We start from the raw sequence: 23660 nt of genomic DNA on the forward strand, positions 1-23660 counted from the left end.
TTGGCCTACCTTGGCTTTTTACATGCCTTCCTCATTGAGCTTAGTCATTTCTAATTTTTTATTTAAAGAGACACACAGTTCTTTCTTTCACTTGAATATTTCAAGGCCATTGTAGGGTTATTAATTGGTCTAATTTGAACAGTGTTTTGTCTCAGGAAGTAGGGAGGCCCAAGGAGAGAGAGAAGAGAGGACAGTGAAGTAGTCAGAACACACACAACATTTATCAACTGTTTGCCATCCTATATGGGGATGTCGTTTGTGGTGCCCCAAAACAATTATAGCAGTAACATCAAAGATCACTGATCACAGATCATCATAACAAACACAAAAATTAAAAAATTCAAAATATTGTGAGAATTACCAACACACAACACAGGGACACAAAGGGAGCAAATTTTATTGGAAAAATGGTACCCATAGACTTGTTCAATGCAGAGTTTCCACAAACCTTCAATTTGTAAAAACTGCATTATCTACAAAGCACAATAAAACAAGGTATGTGCTTTTAATTTTTTTTAAATATAAAGAGGGGTGATTTAAAAATCTTTTTTCTCTTAAGTTTGTTGAAATGACTTCTGGTTAATAAGGAAAGCAGCAGGTCCATTTCTGACAGCATATGACAGTACCATGTGCATGTCAATCAACTGCTTTAGTGTATAAGCCAGAGGTTTAATGGAAGAAGGTGTATTGTTTTACATTGTAAACCCCAGAAAAAATTATGTGGAGTAAGAGGTCTATCTTATATCTAGCCATTAAATACCATATAATTTCTAGTGTATTGGAGTGCATCTGATTTATTAAATCAATCTATGGAGAAGAACTATTAATTCACTCATTCAAGCTTTATTGAAATATCCTAGAAAATGGCACTCTGGTATGAATTATACAAACAAAATGTTCTATTTGGTGGAGAAATTGTCCCTGACAAAAGCAGAAACAAATACTGCTTTTTTAAAAATACATGTACATATTTGATCTATGACTCATCATAAGTTTCTACCAAAAAAAAAATGCTTGGGGATCTTCAACAAGTTAATTTTAACTGAAAGACTTTTGTTTATATATTTTTCAAGTGCTCACTCCCACTGTGGAAAACTGGCATTGCCTGCTAAAGTTGAACATATGCTTACCCTGTGACCCAGCAATTCCTCCTCCCCTAAGTCTGCATGTATATATAGATCAAAATACATGTTAAGAGAAGCATTATTTGTAATTATCAAAATCATATTACTAAAGATAAAAGGTAAAGGTCAGGATTTATAGGTTTAATAACCATAGAACAAGCCATATATTTCAGGTAGAGGCCAGGTAAGATGCTTCTGGGCCTCAGGTGGAGCCAGAAATAAAAGGCAGAAGAAAAGTTTTAGGCCCATGAAGTCCCTGTGGTGGGAAAATGTGGTCAAAACCGACCAGGAGAAGACAGAAGTTCTGCTAGTAGTGAGCTTGTGATGGGTGAACCTGAAAAGGGTTGAGATTTGTACCAGAGTCAACACAGACATCCGCTGTGGTAAAAGGGGAGGAATTTAGGGGGATATTAACTAGCACCATGATAGGGTCCCAGTCTAAGTACACCTCTTCCATAATGATCATAAAGTACTTGTGATTTCACAGGATATCCTGAATCACTAAGGAGTACTGCATTCCTCCACCCTCAGGCATAAACTTAAAAGATCCTCTCATTGAGAGAGACATCAGATATTCTACTGCTACTTTTATAGTCTCTGATTATAATAGAAATTAGCATCTTAGAAATGAGATGTGTGTATTAATTTGGAAGAGACCACAAAATGTTGCTTTAACAGTCCCTGGTTTTCACAGTATTGTTGCTGTTCAGTCACTAAGTCGTGTCCGACTCTTTGCCACTCTGTGGGCTGCAGCACACCAGGCTTCTCTGTCCTCCACTATCTCCCAGAGCTTGCTCAAACTCATGTTGATTGAGTTGGTGATGCTATCTAACCATCTCAACCTCAAGCCCCTTTCTCCTTTTGCCTTCCATCTTTCCCAGCACCAGGGTCTTTCCCAATGAGTCAGCTCTTCGCATCAGGTGGCCAAGGTGTTGGATATTCAGCTTCAGCATCAGTTCTTCCAATGAATATTCAGGGTTGATTTCCTTTAGGATTGACTGGTTTGATCTCCTTGAAGTCTAAGAAACTCTCAAGAGTCTTCTCCAGCCCCATAATTCAGAAGAATCAATTCTTCAGTGCTCAGCCTTCTTTATGCTCCAACTCTCACATCTGTACATGACTACTGGAAAAACCATAGATTTGACTATATGGACCTTTGTTGGCAAAGTGATGTCTCTGCTTTTCAATATGTTGTTAACTTTTCTTCAGGAGCAATCGTTTTTTAATTTCATGGCTGCAATCACTGTCCACAGTGATTCTGGAGCCCAAGAAAATAAAATCTGTCACTGCTTCCACCTTTTCCCCTTCTATTTGCCATGAAGTGATGGGACTGGATGCCATGATCTTAGCTTTTCGAATGCTGAGTTTCAAGCCAGCTTTTTCACTCTCCTCCTTCACCCTTATCAAGAGGTTCTTTAGTTCCTCTTCACTTTCTTCCATTAGAGCAGTATTGTCTGCATATCTGAGGTTGTTGATATTTTTCCTGGAAATCTTGATTCCAGCTTGTGATCTGGCATTTCATATGATGAACTCTGCATAGATGTTAAATAAGTAGGGTGACAATATACAGCCTTGTCATACTCCTTTCCCAGTTTGGAACCAGTCAGTTGTTCCACCTCTGATTCTAATTGTTGCTTCTTGACCTACATACAGGTTTCTCAGGGGACAGGTAAGGTAGTCTAGTACTCCCATCTCTGTAAGAATTTTGCACAGTTTGCTGTGAACCACACAGTCAAAGGCTTTCACATAGTCAATGAAGCAGAAATAGATGTTTTTCTGGAGAAATGCATGTTAGCAATTTTATCTCCAGTTCCTCTGCCTTTTCTAAATTCAGCTGGTACATCTGGAAGTTCTCAGTTCACATACTGCTGAAGCTGAGCTTAAAGGATTTTGAGCATAACCTAGTGAGGATGTGAAATGAGCGCAACTGTACAGCAGTTTGAACATTCTTTGGCATTGCTCTTCTTTGTAATTGGAATGAAAACTGACTTTTCCAGTCCTGTGATCACTGATGAGTTTTCTAAATCTGCACATATTTAATGCAGCACTTTAACAGCATCATCCTTTAGGATTTTAAATACCTCAGCTGGAATTCTATCACTTCTACTAGCATTACCAATCTTTTAAAAACTCATTCCTCTAATAAATTCTCTCTCAGAAAGGTGGTTTGCTTCATCTCTCCAGCAATAGCGCTTTCAGTATCACAAAGATCCAGTAGTCATAGGCTTTTTTCTGCAGAACAAAATTCTGCCTTATAAGGTATTTTCATATTCTATAGTTTCCCTCTATTTTATCAAATTCACTGAATTTAAAATATTAAATTTTAATATTTCTGTTCCTCTGAACCTGACTGCTCCTAATCTTTCTTTTATGCTCAAATATTTCCGGCAAGAAATTCTGTCTGATCAATGAGTTCAGTTTTTGGCTTGAAGTTTTATATTTTCTAGGGACTTTGCACAGTCTACAATGATCAAGTATCCTGTTCCACCTTCCCTAAGTGCTCTTCCAATCATGCATAACTGATGTCTCGTAATTCAGATAAAGTTGTAAATGGTTTCTCTCCTTAAATTAATGTTTAAATAGCTTGGGTCCCGGCGGGGTCGGTAGAGGAGGGAAGAGCGTGTGTCTGTGCTGGAGAAAGAGGAAAATCTCCCTAGAGGTCTTGAAACCCCCAAGGAATGGAGGCCCCAGCCGTGGAGCCCTGCAGTATATGTGTGTTAACACCATGTCTGTGCACCTGCTCACCAACGCTGCCACTGTGTCTGGAGCTGAGCAGGAAACAGCTGCGGTTATTTTTTTACATGGACTTGGAGACACAGGGCAGATCTGGGCTGATGCCCTCTCCACCATCCAGCTCCCTCACATCAAGTACATCTGTCCCCATGCACTCCTGGTTTGACCTGATGGGGCTGAATCCAGACACGCCAGAGGATGAGGCTGGCATCAAGAAAGCAGCAGAGAACATCAAGGCCTTGATTGAGCATGAGATGAAGAATGGGACCCCTGCCAATCAGATCATCCTGGGAGGCTTTTCACAGGGTGGAGCTTTGTCCCTCTACGCAGACCTCACCTGCCCCCACCCTCTGGCTGGCACTGTGGCATTGAGCTGTTGGCTACCTCTGCATCAGGCCTTCCCCCAGGCAGCCAATGGTAGTGCCAAGGACCTGACCATCCTTCAGTGCCATGGGGAGCTGGACCCCATGGTTCCTGAACGGTTTGGGGCCCTGACAGCTGAGCAGCTCTGGTTCGTTGTCACACCTGCCAGGGTCCAGTTCAGGATGTACCCTGGTGTCATGCACAGCTCCTGTCCTCAGGAGATGGCAGCTGTGAAGGAGTTTCTCGAGAAGCTGCTGCCTCCTGTCTAACCAGAGTTGCTTTCCCCTGCACAGTCCCCCTGCTAACAGGGGACTCAGCATCCATGGCACCATCTTGGATCTGAGCCATTCGAGCCCCTTTCTACCCTTCTGGACCATCCTCTTCCCACAGGCCTCTGGGGCAGACAGGTCAAAGCCTGGCCAGGCCCTCCTTCCTGGCTTCAGCCCCCTGCCTGTCTGCCGCAGGGGGTGGGCTGCTTTCTTATCCCATTTCCCTGGAGGTGGGGCCCTCCCTGAGACAGCAGTATTGGAGGGGCCACTCACTCAGGACCTCACTCACTAGCCCCTCTTTGGGCCCTCTCTGGTGACCTCAGGGTTTGGCCCATGGGGCCCTCCCAGGCCCCTCCTCCTACCCCCTGCAACTGATTCTGCCCAGATAATCGTGTCTCCTGCCTCCACTCCAGCTGCTTCTCAATCATGAATGTGTCCATGGCCTGACCTCTGATTGCTGTGGGCTCCCTGCCCTGCACAGGAGTGTGGGTGAGGGGGACGAGTCTTTCCAGGAGGCCTCCCCTCAGCTGTTCTGACGTGGAGGCTGGGCCCTGCCTCGCCATTATCCTCTGCTCCCGCAGGCCTGGAGCCTGCAGGGCTGGACTGAGGCTCAAGGTCTCCCCCAGCTGCTCCATCCCATGTTGTCCCCACTCTAGATCTGGGGGAGCTGGGGAGGAGTTTTCTGTCTCCATGTAGTTTGGGGTGTTTTTCTCGTTGTGTCCTGGATTCCAATAAAATTAAAGAAATTGCTTCAACTCTCAAAAAAAAAAAAAAAAAAACTTGAAAAAAAAAAAAAAGACTTGGGTCTTTGTCACATTCATTCTCTGTTATGATAAGTTGTAAAATATGACCACAGATTTCTCCGATGCGTCTATGCAATGACTACTCTTCCTTCCATCAAGAGGTTATCTATTTCCCCACTCTTTGCATCTGGACTGTTATTGTGACTTGATTTAATCTGCAGAATGTAGCAAAAATGATGTCCTGTGACTTCCAAAACCAGACCTTAAGAGACATTGCAGCTTCTGCTTTCACCTTGTTATGATGCTACCCTGAGGCCATCAAAAAAGGAAGCCAGTCTAACCTTTTAGAGAATAATGGTCACTTGGAAAAGAAACTAAGCTCCCAATGGACACCACCAGATGTCAGACATGTGAATGAAGCTACCTTGATCTTCCAGCCCAACCATCTTTCAGTTCAACCATCTTTCAGCTGAATGTTTCTGTACCAGTGAACTCAGGTAAAACCAGCAGATAAACTGTCAACCCATCCAGAGTATCATTTAAAAATAATAATAAATCATTGCTGCTTTAAGCTACTAACTTTCAGAGTTATTTATTATGTCACAATAGATAATTAATAGTATATATTTTTTTCTTCCACTTTCTCATCTTTGGTGATCCTCTGCCCCTCCATTATTTAATTCAGAAAGTACAATTTATTTTCTTTTTTTGGCTTCAGTTTCAGAACTGATCTGCACATGATTGATCTGTGCAAAACAATTATTCAAAACTTTAGCATTGTCACTTTTATGATCAAGAGATCCTTTCCTTTCTTTTGGAGACCTCTGATGTACTTTCAGTTTTTCCTGTTTTGCTCATTTCAATTTATTCTTCCTGTCACATGACAGAATACACTTAACTTTCTCTTTAAGTATTTTTCCTTCATTAAGAGATATCTTATCTCCTCTAAAAGTAGCTTGTGCTTAGTCATATCTAACTCTGTCACCCCAGGAACCGTAGCCCACCAGGCTCCTCTGTCCATGGGATTCCCCAGGCAAGAAAACTGGAGTGGGTTGCCATTTCCTTCTCCAGGGGATTTTTCCAACCCAGGCATTGAAACCACATCTCCTGTGTCTCTTGCACTGCACCCACATCTCCTGTGTCTCTTGCATTGCAGGCAGATTCTTTACTGCTGAGCCACCATGGAAGTTCTCCTCTAAAAGGCATACTAAATTCTTCCTCGGAATTTTTCTATAAATTTAAAACTTTTATAAGATTTCTTTATATTTTTGTCTTAGTTTACACTATAACAAGCATATTGTTTACTGGATTTAGATTACTTGCTAAATGTTTCCTGATTTTATCTAGCCCCTTCATCAGAGAGATTCATTCCTATTTTGTTGGCTGTCCTCTTCAAGTGAGTCTTTAGCTTCTGAGGCTATCAATGTTCCAGTATCTTTTCAGAAGCTTCCAGTTTTTTCCTTTCAAGTAAGTGTATCCTTCTCAGCAATTCGTGTTTAGTTACTTGGTATATTCTGTTCCTTTTTGGAAATAGCACAGCATCCCAGGACACCCCCTATAAATTCTGCAGGTCATTGTCTAGTTTGCTATAGCAGCACAGGTCCTGGTCTAGGTTCCCTAGGGCGCCTGCCTAAATCCTTCCAGAAATAAAGGCCCTATTTCTAAGCTGTGATTTTTTGGAGCATTGGTTCTCAAAGTTTGTTCCAGGAATTGGCAAGGTTAAAATTGTTTTCATTATAATACAGAAATTTTATTGGCCTTTTCTGCTGTCATTCACAATGGAGTTTTCTGAGGCTACAACTAGGAGTGATTTCATCGCTGCTCTGAAGGCTAATGGAAAGGCAACTATATTATTGTATTTCAATATTTTTGTTTTAAAACCTGATGTAATATCAATAAATGTCAGTGGGTAGACCCACAAAGACAATATTCAAGAGTATTAAGGGGGTCGTAAGACCAAAACATTTAAGAACAGTATGAGAGAACATACCATTAAAAAAGGCTGAATTTTCCTTAACTGTCAGTTCTTGGAATACTCCTTTGACAAGCCCCTCCTTGTGACACCCTTTCCTTCCTTAGGGCATTTGATCCAGCAGAAGGGTACCAAACTGCTGCTGCAACTGCTCCCAAACATTAATGTACAGAGGAAAATTCTACTTGAACCTGTCAGGGAATGTTTGACGGGAGGATTCCTACATGCTGTCTCTCATGAGTCCTTTGTCCCTCTTCAAGCGGAACAGCACGCTGCTCCCAGGGACTGAGGTCATTGTGTGAAGCAAGCATGAGTCTCCTTTAGTAAACATTCTCCTTAGGACAAAACAGCTTAATCTCCTTCCCCTTTCTTGAGATATGGATTGTCTCCTGACCTTGTGGTAACAGTTGCTGTACATTTGGTTTTCTGATCTCTATCATTCCCGAAAGAAGTTTCTTGTACTGCAGCCTATATGTACTCATAGAAAAATCATTAAAGCACCTTTGCTCCATCAGAGCTTAGGTCCCCGGGTCTTTTTGTCTCTCTCTCTCTCTCTTTCTCTCTCTCTCTTTCTCTCTTTCACTTTCTTATCGTCGACTCCGCACCACAAGGTTCCGGTCCATTAAAGGACCCCAACATGAACCCACAATATTTCCACTGTTATACTGGCATAGGCCTATTTGTCAATGGCTTATGAGCTAATTCTTATTAAAGAAATACCACACCTCTCAGTTGCAACTCAGGTTCCCTCTGGCCTCCCCATCCCGTCCCTCCTCTGTGATACCGCTCCTCGCCCCGCCTCTCCCGACTGCGGCCTTCGGGGCTCCCCCAGGCCAGTGAACCGGGAGACCCACTGAACTCTTCCGTGGGTCTCAGCGAGCCGCCCTTGCGTTCACTTAAAGGGGAGATGCCGGCGAGCGTGGGCCCACACGACCGGCTTGAGCCCCGCCTGGGCGCCTGTGCCCTGAGGACCCGGTTAAGAGCTGCTTTTGGGCGCGATGGCGGGCTCTGGGCGAGGTCCGGCCCCAGCGCCCCATGGAGACCCCTCGCCGCTCTCCACAGGAGCTGAGGCGGGCGGAGTTGGTGGAGATCATCGTGGAGACAGAGGCGCAGACCGGGGTCAGCGGCATGAACGTAGCGGGAGGCGGCAAGGAGGGAATCTTCGTCCGCGACCTGCGTGAGGACTCGCCAGCGGCCAGGAACCTCAGCCTGCAGGAAGGGGACCAGCTGCTGAGCGCCAGAGTGTTCTTTGAGAATTTCAAGTACGAGGACGCGCTCCGTCTGCTGCAATGCGCGGAGCCTTACAAGGTCTCCTTCTGCCTGAAGCGCACTGTACCCACCGGGGACCTGGCGCTACGGCCCGGGACCGTGGCCGGCTACGAGATCAAGGGCCCGCGGGCCAAGGTGGCCAAGCTGAACATCCAGAGTCTGTCCCCTGTGAAGAAGAAGAAGATGGTGATGCCCGGGGCCCTGGGGGCCCCTGCAGACTTGGCCCCTGTTGACGTCGAATTCTCCTTTCCCAAGTTCTCCCGTCTTCGTTGAGGCCTCAAAGCCGAGGCTGTCGAGGGTCCTGTCCCAGCTGCCCCCACCCGCCGGCGCCTCCAGCTGCCTCGGCTGCGGGTCCGAGAAGTGGCCGAAGAGGCCCAGGTAGCCAGGCTGGCCGCCGCTGCTCCTCCCCCCCGGAAGGCCAAAGCAGAGGCCGAGGTGGCAGCAGGACCCCGTTTCACGGCTCCCCAGGTGGAGCTGGTTGGGCCCCGGCTGCCAGGTGCCGAGGTGGGTGTCCCCCAGGTCCCAGCCCCCAAGGGGGAGGCAGCCCCTGCAGCAGAGGCCGTCAGCGGCTTTGCCCTCCACCTGCCAACCCTTGGGCTGGGAGCCCCAGCTGCCCCTGCCGTGGAGCCTGCGGCTGTAGGGATCCAGGTCCCCCAAGTGGAGCTGCCCTCCTTGCCCTCGCTACCTGCTCTGCCCACACTTCCCTGCCTGGAGACCCGGGAAGGGGCTGTGGCAGTGACGGTGCCCACCCTGGACATAGCAGCGCCTACAGTGGGGGTGGACCTGGCCTTGCCTGGTGCAGAGGTGGAACCCCGAGGCGAGGCGCCGGAGGTGGCCCTGAAGATGCCCCGCCTCAGTTTCCCCCGCTTTGGGGCCCGAGCAAAGGAAGCTGCTGAAGCCAAGGTGAAGGGGCCCAAGCTTCGAATGCCCACCTTCGGGCTCTCTCTCCTGGAGCCCCGGCCTGCTGCCCCCGAAGCCCCTGAGAGCAAGCTGAAGCTGCCCACCATCAAGATGCCCTCCTTTGGCATCGGGGTCTCGCCGCCGGAGGTTAAGGTGCCCAAGGGGCCTGAGGTGAAGCTCCCCAAGGTCCCAGAGGTCAAGCTCCCCAAAATGCCCGAGCCAGTCCTTCCAGAGGTGCGACTCCCAGAGGTGGAACTCCCGAAGGTGTCAGAGATGAAGCTTCCGAAGGTGCCAGAGATGGCCGTGCCCGAGGTGAGACTTCCAGAGGTACAGCTGCCAAAAGTCCCGGAGATGAAGCTGCCAAAGGTGCCGGAGATGGCCGTGCCCGAAGTGCGTCTCCCAGAAGTGCAGCTGCCGAAAGTCCCGGAGATGAAACTCCCCGAGGTGAAGCTCCCGAAGGTGCCAGAGATGGCCGTGCCGGAAGTGCGTCTCCCAAAAGTGCAGCTGCCGAAAGTCCCGGAGATGATGCTGCCGAAGGTGCCCGAGGTGATATGCCCAGAGATGAAGCTGCCGAAGGTGCCCGAGGTGATATGCCCGGAAATGAAACTCCCGAAGGTGCCGGAGATGGCCGTGCCAGAAGTGCGACTCCCAGAGGCGCAGCTGCCGAAAGTCCCCGAGGTGAAACTCCCTGAGGTGAAACTCCCCGAGGTGAAGCTCGCGAAGGTGCCTGAGATGGCCGTGCCGGAAGTGCGTCTCCCAGAGGTGCAGCTGCCGAAAGTCTCGGAGATGAAGGTCCCTGACGTCAAACTCCCCGAGGTGAAGCTCCCGGAGATAAAACTCCCCAAGGTGCCGGAAATGGTCGTGCCCGACGTTCACCTCCTGGAAGTGCATCTGCCAAAGGTGTCGGAGATGCGGCTACCAGAAGTGCAGGCGCCGAAGGTCCCAGAGGTGCATCTGCCGAAGGCACCAGAAGTGAAGCTGCCCAAGGCTCCGGAGGTGCAGCTAAAAGCTGCCAGGGTAGAGGAGGCAGAGGGCATGGACTTTGGCTTCAAGATGCCCAAGATGACCTTGCCCAAGCTAGGGAGGGCGGAGTCCCCATCTCGGGGCAAGCCGGGTGAGGCAGGCGCTGAGGTCTCGGGGAAGCTGGTGACACTTCCCTGTCTGCAGCCAGAGGTGGGCAGTGTGGGTGTCCCCTCTCTCACACTGCCCTCGGTGGAGCTAGACCTGCCAGGGGCTCTTGGCCTTGAGGGGCAGGCTGCTGCTGAAGTGGGCAAAGGGGAGCAGGCAGAAGCAGCTGGGGTCGGGGAAGTGGCCTTCCGGTTGCCTTCCGTGGAGATCGTCACCCCACAGCTTCCCACACTGGAGGAAGGGCAGGCAGAGGTGACAGAGGCGAAAGTCAAGCCCTCCTCCAAGTTCTCCCTGCCCAAGTTTGGACTCTCAGGGCCAAAGGTGACCAAGGCAGAGGCTGAGGGGGCCGGACGAGCTGCCAAGCTGAAGGTGTCCAAGTTCGCCATCTCACTCCCCAGGGCTCGGATGGGGACCGAGGTGGAGGCCAAGGGTATGGAGGAGGCAGGTCTGCTACCCGCCCTCGACCTGTCCATCCCGCGGCTAAGCCTGGATTCCCATCTGTCCACAGGCAAGGCAGAGGTTGCCGGGGCCGATATCAAGCTCAAGGGGCCCAGGTTCGGCCTGCCCAAGTTTGGGGTCAGGGGCCGGGACACTGAGGCGGGAGAACTAGTGCCAGGGACGGCTGAGTTGGAGGGCAAGAGCAAGGGTTGGGATGGGAAGGTGAAGATGCCCAAGCTGAAGATGCCCTCCTTTGGGCTGGCTCGAGGGAAGGAAGCAGACATCTCGGGTGGGCGAGTCAGCCCCGGGGAAAAGTCAGAGTCCACAGCTGTGCAGCTTAAGATCCCCGAGGTGGAACTGGTTGCTCTGGGGGCCCAGGAGGAGGGGCGGGTAGAGGAGGAGGCAGCTGGTGGCTGAGGACGGCTCGCAGGCCTGCAAGTGTCCCCAGCCAAGCAGGTGGGCACTGAGGCCCAGGACGGGGGGCTGAGGATGCCACTGGGCATCTCCCTGCCCCAGGTGGAGCTCACCAGCTTTAGGGAGGCCACCCCGGGCCAGCAGGCTGAGAGTTCGGCCCCTCCAGCAGAGGGCACAGCAGGCTACAGAGTCCACATGCCTCAAGTGACCTTGGCTCTATCTGGAGCCCAGGCGGCGGGTGGCGAGCTGTTGGTGGGCGAAGGTGTCTTCGAGATGCCCGCTGTGACAGTGCCCCAGCTTGAGCTGGATGTGGGGCTGAGCCGAGAGGTGCAGGACGGGGAGGCCGCCACCAGTGAGGGTGGGCTGAAGCTGAAGGTGCCTACGCTGGGGGCTAGAGCTGGGGCCAGGGCTGATGGGCCAAGCGACCAGTCTGCAGGGGCAGAGCGCACCTTCCACCTCTCCCTGCCCGACGTGGAGCTCTCCCCGCCCTCCGTGGGCACCCACGCTGAGTACCAGGTGGCAGAGGGCGAGGGAGATGCCGGACACAAGCTCAAGGTGCGGCTGCCCCGGTTTGGCCTGGCATGGGCCAAGGAGGGGGCTGAGGAAGGTGAGAAGGCCAAGAGCCCGAAACTCAAGCTGCCCCGCGTGGGCTTCAGCCAGAGCGAGGCGGTCAGTGGAGAAGGCTCCCCCAGCCCTGAGGAGGAGGACGCGGAGGGCGGCGGGGAAGGGGCCTCCGGGCGCCGAGGTCGCGTCCGAGTTCGCTTGCCCCGTGTGGGCCTGGCTGCCCCTTCCAAGGCCTCCCGGGGTCAGGAGGGTGAGGCGGGGCCCAAGTCTCCCAGTGGCGAGAAGTCACCCAAGTTCCGCTTCGCCCGGGTGTCCCTAAGCCCCAAGGCCCGGGGCGGGAGCGGGGACCAGGATGAGGGTGGATTCCGGGTTCGGCTGCCCAGTGTGGGGTTTTCCGAGACGGGCCCTCCAGGCTCCACGAGGATGGAGGGGGCTCAGGCTGCTGTCATCTGAAAACCCCTGAGCAGAAGGAGACCCCTGCCCCCGCCCCATCTCATCTTTCCCATCCCCCACCCCTTGTTCTGTGTGTGAGATAACTAGCACTAACCCTCAGAAGGCTGGGAGGTGGGCGGCTGACCTGGGCAGGGCCAGGGTGGCCGTGCCCAGCTCTTTGGCAGGAGTGCCCGTGCCTTGCCAAGCCATGTGAATAAAATAATCCAGAGGTGAAAAAAAAAAAAAAAGAAATACCACAGTTACAGAAGAGACTAACATTAGTTTATTTCCATTTTCCCACACCCCTCTTCATATTTGCCATATCTTTTCCCAAATATTCTCCATTTACCTGTTGCTTGGTAGAACTTAAACTCCTCCTACTTTTTTAAGGAGGTCACATGTGAACTAGATTCTGGGTTTTTCCAGGTTTGGAAATAAGTTTTTCCAAAGACTGTCCATAATGAGACTGCAGAAGTCAGCCTACCTCCTCACCCTGCCCTGTTCCACCCCTCCTCTTAGAGGTGACTTTTTTTTTTTTTTTACATGATCAGACTTGGGAAGGATTTCCCATCACTGAGTCTTTTAGCTACTAGTTCCACTCCCGCAATTAAAAAAAAAAAAAAAGATTAGCTGCAGATTCTATATAGAAGGCAGAATATTTTCTATTTTCCCTTGTTCTAACTTCCTGTAATTTAACAACAGCAAACAAAAGAACAAAATAAAATAACCATGAGACTAAAGGTGCAAACTCCGGGTAATCCTTGTAGTTCAGTAACTCAGTGAATGGATATTCATTGAGTGCCACTTTATACCCTGAAATGTCAGAGATGCTGGTGATAGTTGTGTTCAAGGTAGATATGGCTTTGCCTACATAAAGTGCCTCAGTGATGCCTTTGAGAAGGCCAGAGTCCCCACTGATGACAAAAACCATTTCTGTTGACCTAATTTCATTAGCTATACTTAAGAGGATTAATTATCTAGCAGCTGTACTGTTTAGTCTTCTTGATCCTTTGTTATTTTTCATATTGGGAAATCTTTTGTCAGCACCATGTTTTCCACAAGAATATATTTTTATGAAATCTATATCTAACGTTTGATGCTATTTCAGCTTCGTTTTCCTTTGTTTATACCTAGACTTTGCATAAACTATTGGAGAACATCACACAGGCTCAAACTGAGGGACATTCTATAAAACCAAATGGGGTTAATTGCCTCCTAAAGCAACAAAGACAAAATACTTCATAGGATTTAAATCAGTCTCACAATATTATATTCCCAATGCCTAGGATGCAATCTAAAATTACGTCACAAACGATGACATGAAAATCTCAGTTTACATGGGAATAGACAATGAACACATGTCAAAACAGAGATCATACAGATGTTGAAATTGTCTGATAAAAAAATCTAAAGCAGCTATTAATAAAAAACTCCAAGTAGAGGCAAATACTCTTGAAATGACTGGAAAGATAGAAACTCTTAGCAAAGAAATGCAAGATATAAAGAAAACCCAAAGAGAAGTTTTAGGGTGGGGAAATTAGGAAGAGGGTGAGGCAGTTGGTAAGATGTTGGTCAAAGGGCATAAATGTGCAGGTAGAAGATGGATAAATTCTGGGAACTGAATACACAGCATTGTGACTATAGTTAACAATACTGTATTATACACTTGAAAGTTTCTAAGAACTAGATCTTAGATGTTCTCACCAGAAAAAAGAAATGAATATCATGTGGCATTATGGAGGTATTAGCTAATGGTACAATGGTAATCATATTGCAATATATAAGAGGATCAAATCTACACCTTAAACTAATACAATGTTATATGTCAATTATAACTCAATGGAAAAAAAAAAAGAAAAAAGTGAAGAGGACACTTTTAGATGCTCTTTTAATCAGGTTCTCTTGGGGAACAGTTATTTCCCAGAGAACAATAGTCCGAATATTCAAACAAAAAGAATTGAACTGGAGAAAAAGGAACACAAAAAATAAAATTAAAAAACAAAAAGAAACAAAAAAGAATTGTAATTTATCAAAAGGATGAAGCTAAAGGCTTCTTAGAATGTATAATCTGAAGTAAAAGTGAAACATTTTCCCCTAAAGTTTAAATTGCCCTTATGGGATGCATATATTTAAACATCTTAGAAGGGAGATTTAAACTTTGAGAAGAAACATATCCCAGTAGACTTCTCAAAAGAACTGAAAATTTAAATAACTAAAGGGAACCTGGGATAGATTCTTCACTACATTTGGTGTTTTGTTTAAGTACATGTGCATAACTTCATAGCTAAAACCAGCTGTGACTGGCAAACAACTGCCCATCAGCCCAGCTGGGTAGTGAAGATGACTGCAAAATCTAGGGAAAAAGAATAACTAGCATTTCCAACCCAGTTACTAATATAAAAGAAAAAAATGCTATAAGATAGTATCTTTCTTTAAATAAATTAGGCAAAAGTAGGGTTCTTTTTTTTAAATTTAGAACTGAAAATATAACAACAACAACACAAAAAAATGCTTTACAGAAGAATGTAACAGAAGAGTTATATGTAACAGAAGAATGTAACCGAAGAGTCATGAACTTGAGGACAGATCAATGGATACGATCTAAGTAGAACAACAGAGAAAAAAAAAGATTCGCCCCCCTGCCAAGAATGAACAGAACCTCATGCATCTGTGAACAATACATAAGGGCTAACATTCATGTCACTGGAGTTTCAGAAGGAGAGGAGAGTGCATTATTGTATGTGTGCGCACACACACACACACACACACGCGCACACACACACACACACACACACATATATATATTTGAAAAATGGCTAAAAATTTACCAAATTTGGCAAGAAACAATAAGCTACAGTTTTAAGAAGGTCAGCAAACATGAAATAGGAACACAAATGAACTTGAATCAAAATACATTACAATCAAATTGCTGAAAACTAAAGTAAAAAGTAAAAGAAAAGACAAACACAATCTTGGAAATAGCCAGAGAATAATAATGTTTTTGAATAACAGATTCAAATGACTGTGGAGGCAGAAGGAATGATAACATTTTAAAGTGCCAAATAAAAAGAGATGTCAACTCAGAATTTCAAAATTCTATATCCAGTAAAAACATCCTTCAGAAATGGAGATGAAATAAAGACATGCTCAGATAAAAGGAAACTTAGAGAATTTTTTTTTTGCAAAAAAAAAAAAAATCTTCTCTAAAAAATTGCTAAAGAACATTCAGATGTGAGGGAAGTAATATCAGATGGATATAAACAACATAATTCTAAATAATTCATAGGTCAAAAAGGAAATCTCAAATTAGAAAAGATTTTAATTTGAATGAAAATGAAATCTGAATAAAACTGGGAAGGAAACACTTTAAACTGAATGAAAATGAAAATATATTACAAAATTGTGAAATTCAGCTACAGTAATGTGTAGGGGGAATTTTATAGCATTAAATATTAGAAAAGAAGAAAGCTTACATGTCAACAATCTAAGACTCAAGAAACTTAAAGGAACTAGAAAAAGAACAAAATAAAGCCAAAGCAATCAGAAGAAATAACAGCAGAGATAAAATTGAAAACAGAAGAAAACAAAATTAATGAAACTAAAAGGTGGTAGGTCTTTGAAAAGAGTAAAAATAATAATAATAATAATAATAAATATCTAGCAAGATTGAAAAGAAAAAGAAGGAATTCCCTGTCAGTCCAGTGGTTACGACTCTGAGCTTCCACTGCAGGGGCCCTGGCTTTCATCCCTGGTCAGTGAATTAAGATCCCTCATATGGCACAGTTCGGCCAAGAAAAAGATGACATATCAATTACCAATATCAGAAATGAAAGAGGGGATTAATACTACATAGTGTATTAATACCACCATAGATACACTATTTCCAGCATCTATCAAAGTATAAAAGGCAGAATGGAGATGAAAGAGCGTGAACTTTGGAGCCGACAGACATGGGTACAAATCCGGGTGCCCTTTACCAACCAGCTGTGCTAGAAAGTCAATTCCTTCATCTTTTATGTACAAAATGAGATTGGTAAATGTCATTGTTTTAGTCACTAAGTCGTGTCTGACTCTGCGACCCTATGCACTACAGCCTGCCAGGCTCCTCTGTCCGTGGGTTTTCTAGGCAAGAATACTGGAGTGGGTTGCCATTTCCTTCTCTTCCCACCCAGGATCGAACCAGTGTCTCCCGCATCAGTTCTTTACCACCGAGCCACCTGGGAAGCCTGTAATATTTTAACTCAAAGGGCAAAAGATAAGATTTAAATGAGATTAAAGTAGGTTCCATAGCTCAGTCGGTAAAGAATCTGCCTGCAGTGCAGGAGACCTGAGTTTGATTCCTGGGTCAGATTCCTGGGAAGATCCCCTGGAGAAAGAAATGGCAACCCACTCCACTATTCTTGCCTGGAGAATTCCATGGACAGAGGAGCCTGGCAGGCTACAGTCCATGCGGTCACAAGAGTCAAACATGACTTAGCGACTAATACCACCAAAGTAGGTTAAGAGCCCAGCACAGAGATTGTGCCCAACAAATGACTTTCTTACTCTCTCCTATCAGGAATGACATTTACCAACAATAAGGATAAACAAGGAGAATATGTTTCTTTGTTTTTATTGCCAATTATATAAATTCATTATTAGATAGTTCTTATATTTAAAGGTTTCCAGTACCACCTTAGCCTTCTGAGCAAAAGCTCTGTTTTACATATCAATATCTTTTAATCTATCTAGCATTTATCTATCTCTTTACCTCTCTATGTATCTAGCTATGATTAAAACCAAATGGGAAATCAAATTTAATGCTACTTTTGATCATTCTGCTTGATAATTTAAAATTTCAACTTAGTATCCATTGAGGGACGCCTTAGTGGTAATCATAGCATTAATGTGTCCAATAATGTGTAATTTTACAAAGTCCACACTAGATGGCAGATTTTAGACAGGATTTTTAGGTCACTAATTATTAAGCTTCTACAGTCCTTAGCTGTCCTTGATACACTTCTGATTTCCCCTTTGTGGGTGACAGTTCAGTTATATTGGTAGTTGAGATATTAGGGAACCTTGTTGCCAGGTAGACAAATTAGAAAAGGTAAGCAAAAGGAGTGAACAAATACCAATCACTAAAACCCAAACATCTAGATCCACTATTACAATATTTATTACTTTTTGTTTTATTTTATTTTGCCATACTTCACAGCTTACAGGATCTTAGTTCCCTGAACCATACCCTCTGCAGTGGAAGCTCAGTGTCTTAACTACTGGATGGCCAAGGAAGTCTCAACATGCATGATTTAATTTCATATAACTCTTTACCCTGTTAGACTTTTTTTAAAAAATACCCATTTTTCAGGAGAGTTAAAGAGTCTTGAGGAGATAAGTAACCAAGGCAAGATTCCAGACAGGAAGCAGGTAAAATCTAGGACTGAATCCATGTCTGTTTGCCTCTAAAGACAGCATGTGGGAGAAAGTAGAATCTGTTACTATTTTTATTTTTGAAAGTGATTTATTTCCCTTTTAAGAAATAGAAACTTTATGTTTCTGGACTGCAGGATAGAAGAACTGTAAGAGATTGGAAAGCAGAAAACAGACATTCAGGTAGAGCATCAACACAGACAGAAGCTGAAGGGAGAGAAATGGTGGGCTCTCAGGCTGACTGGAATGGGGCTACCTGTAGACTGATCTTAAGTTCTAAGACCTAAAAATGTTTTTGAAAGATAAGAAAGGCATTTAAATCTGCACAGGGACCCAACCTGTTTCAACACATTTGCAGGAGATTATTTCTAGGATTTCCCTCTCTGACCTTGGTGCCCTGCTTCTCCTGAGCCTCTGTTCTGGATTTCCCTGCTGCCTCTACATTACTCCACCCAGAGGTCAATGTACCAGCTCCTCAGAACACTGTTACTAATGCCTATCATTTATTTTCAGCACATAGTTTTTGAGCCCCTACTATAGGCCTGCCCTAGGCCATAATTGCCAATATAAATCAAAAAGAGGCCCTGCTTCATATCTATGCCTCTAATTCCCTGTCAAATTATGAGCTCCATTAAAGTTCATTTTGTAATTTCCTGTAGTAGACCAGACTGGTTAAGGGAATGACTTGATGTCAGACAGACCTGAGTTCAAGTCCCAGTTCTGCCATTATGAGTCATGAAAATGTGATCACACAGAGTTTCTATAAGCCTCAGTTTCCTTTTTTATCAATTAGAGATAATGATAATATAAGTATTATGGGAAATATGGATTGGTTGCTACATCTTATTTTCCTTAATAAGGAAAAAGTTTTAAATGTGTAGTATTTTTCTTCATTATCAATAAAAGGAGTTAGAAATTGACTTTAAAGAAATGAGGAAATGACAAAGAAATTAACTGAAAAGTCATAGTCATATATGCACTCACTGCATCCTTCAGAACAGGGGCGAGTTAGGTTCCACCTATTTTCACGAGTTTCATCAAATACCAGACCTATTTGGGGGTGGAAGAGAAAAGGCAAATTTTTAAAAGAAATATATGTTATTAAATGAAGCATTTGTAATTCCTATAGAGCACCAGGTGGGGACCATGTTTTCTAGACTAGACCTAGGAAATAGAATGTGGAATCAGTCTGTCCTCCCCCCACCCCGAAAGCTGTTTACTTATTAATGAATTTAAAAAATAACAACCAAAAAACAAGATTAAAAAAAACAAAAATTTCACACACTGCCAAAAATGAAAAATAAAACACTAAGATATAGCAGATTACTCTCTAGACAGAAACCAGTGGTTCTGGACTCAACAGTTCAAGCCTAGAATTAATGTCTGTCTGTTACAGAATCATCATGAGCACAACTTACTTCCAAACACAAAAATTTTGTAATGATTAAAAAAACACTAGTTCTTATCACTTTTCTAACAGAGTTATTCAAGTTTAAATAATATTTAAGCTGAATTGGGTGGAGAAGAGGGGGAGGAATCCACATGTATGGACCAAGGGTGGGAGCAGAGCCTTTGTCCTTGCTGCCATGCAAGGCTGAGACATTTAGCTGGTAAAGAAACAGTCCTTTTTAGGTCAGACAGTTTATTATTTCCATAGCCAGCAACAACAGCAAGATCCACAAAGGTGCCAGCTCCCTGTGTCCTTTGCCCCACCAGACAGCACTAAAGCAAAAGAGGTCCAATAACAATTCAACATGGGTGATAAGGAGCTCTGGTTCTGAGTAACCAGTTTTATACTAAGCAATTTTGAGTATTTCATGCTAAGCAATTTTATACAATGGAGCTGCACCCTCAAGTGTGGGGAAGAGGGGAGTTTCAAGGCAGAAGCCCTTACATCTTACCTGAACCTAGGAGGCAGTAAGAAAATGTCTCGTAACCCTCCAGGAGGGATAATAAAAAGGGTGAAAAATGGCCTTGTAGCAGCTGCCTCCAAGCCTCCCATTCTCTCACATTTTGAGAGGCGTATGGGGCATTTTATCAAGACTTAGATCTCCTGAGGTTAAGTCTTGTCCATGAGGCCTATATGGATATTTGCAAGTACATCTGCACAGAGCAGTTTCCCTGCAACTTCACCCCCTAACTTTCACATCACCAGTCAAGAACTCTCGTTAGAAACAGAGGCCACCCAATCATATATCCTAATTATACAAATCCTTTTAATCTGTCCTAGGAACAGGGATACTACAATCAGTTAAACTTGGAGCAGTTGCTATACTCTGTGAACAGGACTGTGAATAAGTGAAAGGAAAGTGGATTGGGTTCCAGAAAGCTGATCTTGTTCTATTGTCTGGAGTGGTAGCTGTTAACTCCTGGAGTCAGCAGCTGCTGGGAAGTTATATGAGAGTTCTTAGATTAAGATTCCCTTTCAACCAATGGTCAAGCTGGAGGTGTCAGTCTGCACTAAAAATTGGCCAGATGCTGCTCTGCAGGCCGGAGCTGAGAGAGATGAATGGGCCCTCCCCAGTTCCATCCCTCCCCAGCAGGTAAGGTTGTCCTGTGATTGCTATCAGTCCCTGTAGAAATCATGTCACCCTTTTACCAGTCCTCCCCATATCTTACTCACACCACACACCCAGACTTGTTCCAAGGTGGCTCAGTAGAGTCTTCCTTGTACAACTTCTACCACCTAGAAAATCTACGGTCCTCTGATAAATGGACAACACTAGGAGCACTTTAGAGTTGTCATCCCAGATCCATGATCATTATCATCATTATCTGTAATGGCCCAAATCTAGCAAGCTTAGCTGGGCAGCAAAAGAACATCAAGTTAGACTCTCCCACCTCCTGGCTTATTTCTGATACTCACAAATTCCAGTAGCCCACATTCCCAGAGGGTAGACATGGAAGGAAAAGAGGGAATGAGTTAATTACACCATTTGTCAAGACCAGCCTGGTCCAGTGCCCCAGACTGTGTCCCAAGTTTCCTTTGCTACTTGACTGTGTTGTTAGTGGTTTGGGTATGTGTGCCAGGCTTCCTTGGTCTCAGATGCTGGAATCACTGGAGCTTATTTTTAGGCCCAGTTCTGACTTGTAGATGAATTGCTATGCCCTGCACAATAGTGCATTTGGGTGGCCCTGGTCCTTACCTGGGAACCTCAGGTCAAATCAGCTTGTTTCCATTGATGCTCATCCTCCAAAAGTCCTTTTCCACAGGCATTCATATGGATCATAAACAGAGGGCATGAGTCTTCTGCAATCTTATGCCATGTTTGGCCCCTCCGAGCTGAGACTTGATTATCCAATTTTCCTGTTGCCAGGTACCAGATTACACTGCTAGCCTATAGCCCAATGCCATGAGTCAATGAAAATGTAACAAGGCATATTTTGGGAGGCATTTTTAGATCCCTCCTTACAATTATGCCCAATGAGCAGAGTTCCCTTTTCCATGCATAGTTTTACATGGTTTTCTTTAGAGCCGCACAGCTGTGCCATTCCATTACACTCCTGTACAGGGGGCCCCAAGACCATACTCAGGGTTCAATGATTCACTAGGCAGACTAACATTCAGCACATAGTTGTACTCACAGCTAAGATTTATTACAGTGAAAGGATATAAAACTAAGTCAGCAAATGGAAAAAGTGCATGGTGCAAAGCCTAGAGAAAACCAGACACAAGCTTCCAAGAGTCCTCTCCCAGTAGAGTCGCATAGTTCCGTTCAGTTCAGTCGCTCAGTCAATGTCCGACTCTTTGCGACCCCATGAATCACAGCACGCTAGGCCTCCCTGTCCATCACCAACTCCCGGAGTTTACACAAACTCATGTCCATTGAGTCAATGATGCCATCCAGCCATCTCATCCTCTGTCGTCCCCTTCTCCTCTTGCCCCCAATCGCTCCCAGCATCAGGGTCTTTTTCAATGAGTCAATTCTTCGTGTGAGGTGGCCAAAGTACTGGAGTTTCAGCTTCAGCATCAATCCTTCCAATGAACACCCACGACTGATCTCCTTGCAGTCCAAGGGGCTGGCTGGATCTCCTTGCAGTCCAAGGGATACACTTAATTTCCCATCGACAGGTTGTGCCAACATAGGTGAAATATTGTCTACTGAAGAAGCTTGTTAGAGATGGTGTCCAAGGCTGTTATTGGGAGCTGGTCATGTAGGCACCTTCTGCCTAACACATACCAAAATTCCAGACTCCCAGAAGGAAAGCAGGTATTCAGCATAAACCACACTGGTTTATAAACAGTTTAAGTACAATGAACCACTCTTATCAGTTCCATGAATGGTGGGAACCCTCCCCAAAACACATCCTCATAGGCAGGACTTTCCAAGGATACGCCAGCTCTTGGCCCTTGGCCAAGGCATCTTTATAGCAAAATTATCAGTAGGCCCTCCTGCAACAGGGTGAGGACAATCTGCCATACTGATCTCAGTTACGCCCTTAGGGGTCCTTTACTTAGCCAGTTAAAACAAGTCCCATTAGCTACACAGACCGACATTAAAAAGTCAGATGACTTCATCCTTAAGTTTCTAATTAACCTTTTTTTTTTTTTTTGCCTCGTGCAAGGCAGCAAAACAGGCACAGCCAGTAAATTGAAGCTGACCTGAAGTCCTTCCAGAGCTGAGGGAGTGTGATAGTCAGGACACACAGACGAGCACAACCCCAGAGATCGCACGTAGTAACCAGAAAAACAAGGAGTTCACAAACATTGGGGCATGCCGAGCAAGACATACATTAATTAGGCAGCACAGGTTATCAGGGCCCCCATGTGGCCTCATACTGTAAGACCTCCCACTCTGGGTTCTCAGTCCAAATGATACAGTTCAGTCCTTGGTTTCAGAGGGACGGCCTGAGGCAGTCAGTTCCAGTTTTACTTGTCTATAACATCAGTTCAACAGCTCCACAAGTGTGGACAACATCTATAGGTGTTCTGCAGTAAAGTGCTAGCGTTGGGGTCACCCCCTGCATCTCATGTTCAATGCTTAGGCTCAGCAACCAGTTTAATTCAGAGTTCACATTTGAAAAGGCACATAATTATTCCTTTAGGAAGAGGGCAAGACTTCCAGGAACAGTTCTGAAAAGCAAAGATCATTAATACCCTTCTCTCTCCCCTGTTCCCAGGGCCTGGGCTTTTACTTTTCCCTCCATCATTACAAAATCAATTGTGTCCTATTCAGCAAGTGTAACAACATTTTTTCAATTCTCCCCTACTCTCAGCTAGACCATTTGTCTGGAACAGTTGTATGCAAGAGGTATAGAAGCATTTTCACAGAAAACATTTTTGTATAACTTAACCAGAAAGGCACAACATATTCCAAATTGGTCAGACTGAAACCCTGAATTTTTAAAAATTAATTATAATGGGCTTCCCTGGTGGCTCAGTTGGTAAAGAATCTGCCTGCGATGCTGGAGACCCTGGTTCAGTTCCCGGGTCAGGAAGATCTGCTGGCGAACGGATAGGCTACCCACTCCAGTATTCTTGGGCTTCCCTTGTAGCTCAGCTGGTAAAGAATCTGCTTGCAATGCAGGAGACCTGGGTTTGATCCCTGGGTTGGGAAGATCCCCTGGAGAAAGGAAAGGCTACCCACTCCAGTATTCTGGCCTGGAGAATTCCATGGACTGTTTAGTCCATGAGTTAGCAAAGAGTTGGACACAACTGAGTGACTTTCACATTTCTTTTGTCCTAATCATTTATCCAGGGAGCAGTCTAGAAAAGGTCAGTCCCTTTCTGGGGACAGCTGCTTTTAATAATCAAGTTGCCTTTCTTCTTACCAGGAGAAAGGTGAGGGAAGTAGAGTCAGGCTATCAGTCTGCCATTGCAAACTGCAACTAATTTAGAAAGCTGAACACAAGTCAACAGCAGTGAGACAGCCTGAAATGGGGTCCACAGTCTGACCTT

At 45.3% G+C, this 23660-nt stretch overlaps 1 protein-coding gene and 1 pseudogene across 2 annotated transcripts; both read left to right on the forward strand.

Moving 5' to 3' along the window:
• The first annotated feature begins 3738 nt into the window (after nucleotides 1–3738).
• Nucleotides 3739–4848, forward strand: LOC122686008 (annotated as a pseudogene). The gene has a single exon (XR_006338607.1). The product of XR_006338607.1 is annotated as an acyl-protein thioesterase 2-like (transcript).
• Nucleotides 4849–7928: 3080 nt separating this feature from the next.
• Nucleotides 7929–12536, forward strand: LOC122686215 (periaxin-like). Its single transcript, XM_043891364.1, is given in 1 exon segment — nucleotides 7929–12536. A coding segment is annotated over 1 exon segment (4131 nt). The 5' UTR covers nucleotides 7929–8239; the 3' UTR covers nucleotides 12371–12536.
• The last annotated feature ends 11124 nt before the right edge of the window (nucleotides 12537–23660 follow it).

Source organism: Cervus elaphus, chromosome 29, assembly GCF_910594005.1.
Source record: "Cervus elaphus chromosome 29, mCerEla1.1, whole genome shotgun sequence".
Taxonomy (NCBI): domain Eukaryota; kingdom Metazoa; phylum Chordata; class Mammalia; order Artiodactyla; family Cervidae; genus Cervus; species Cervus elaphus.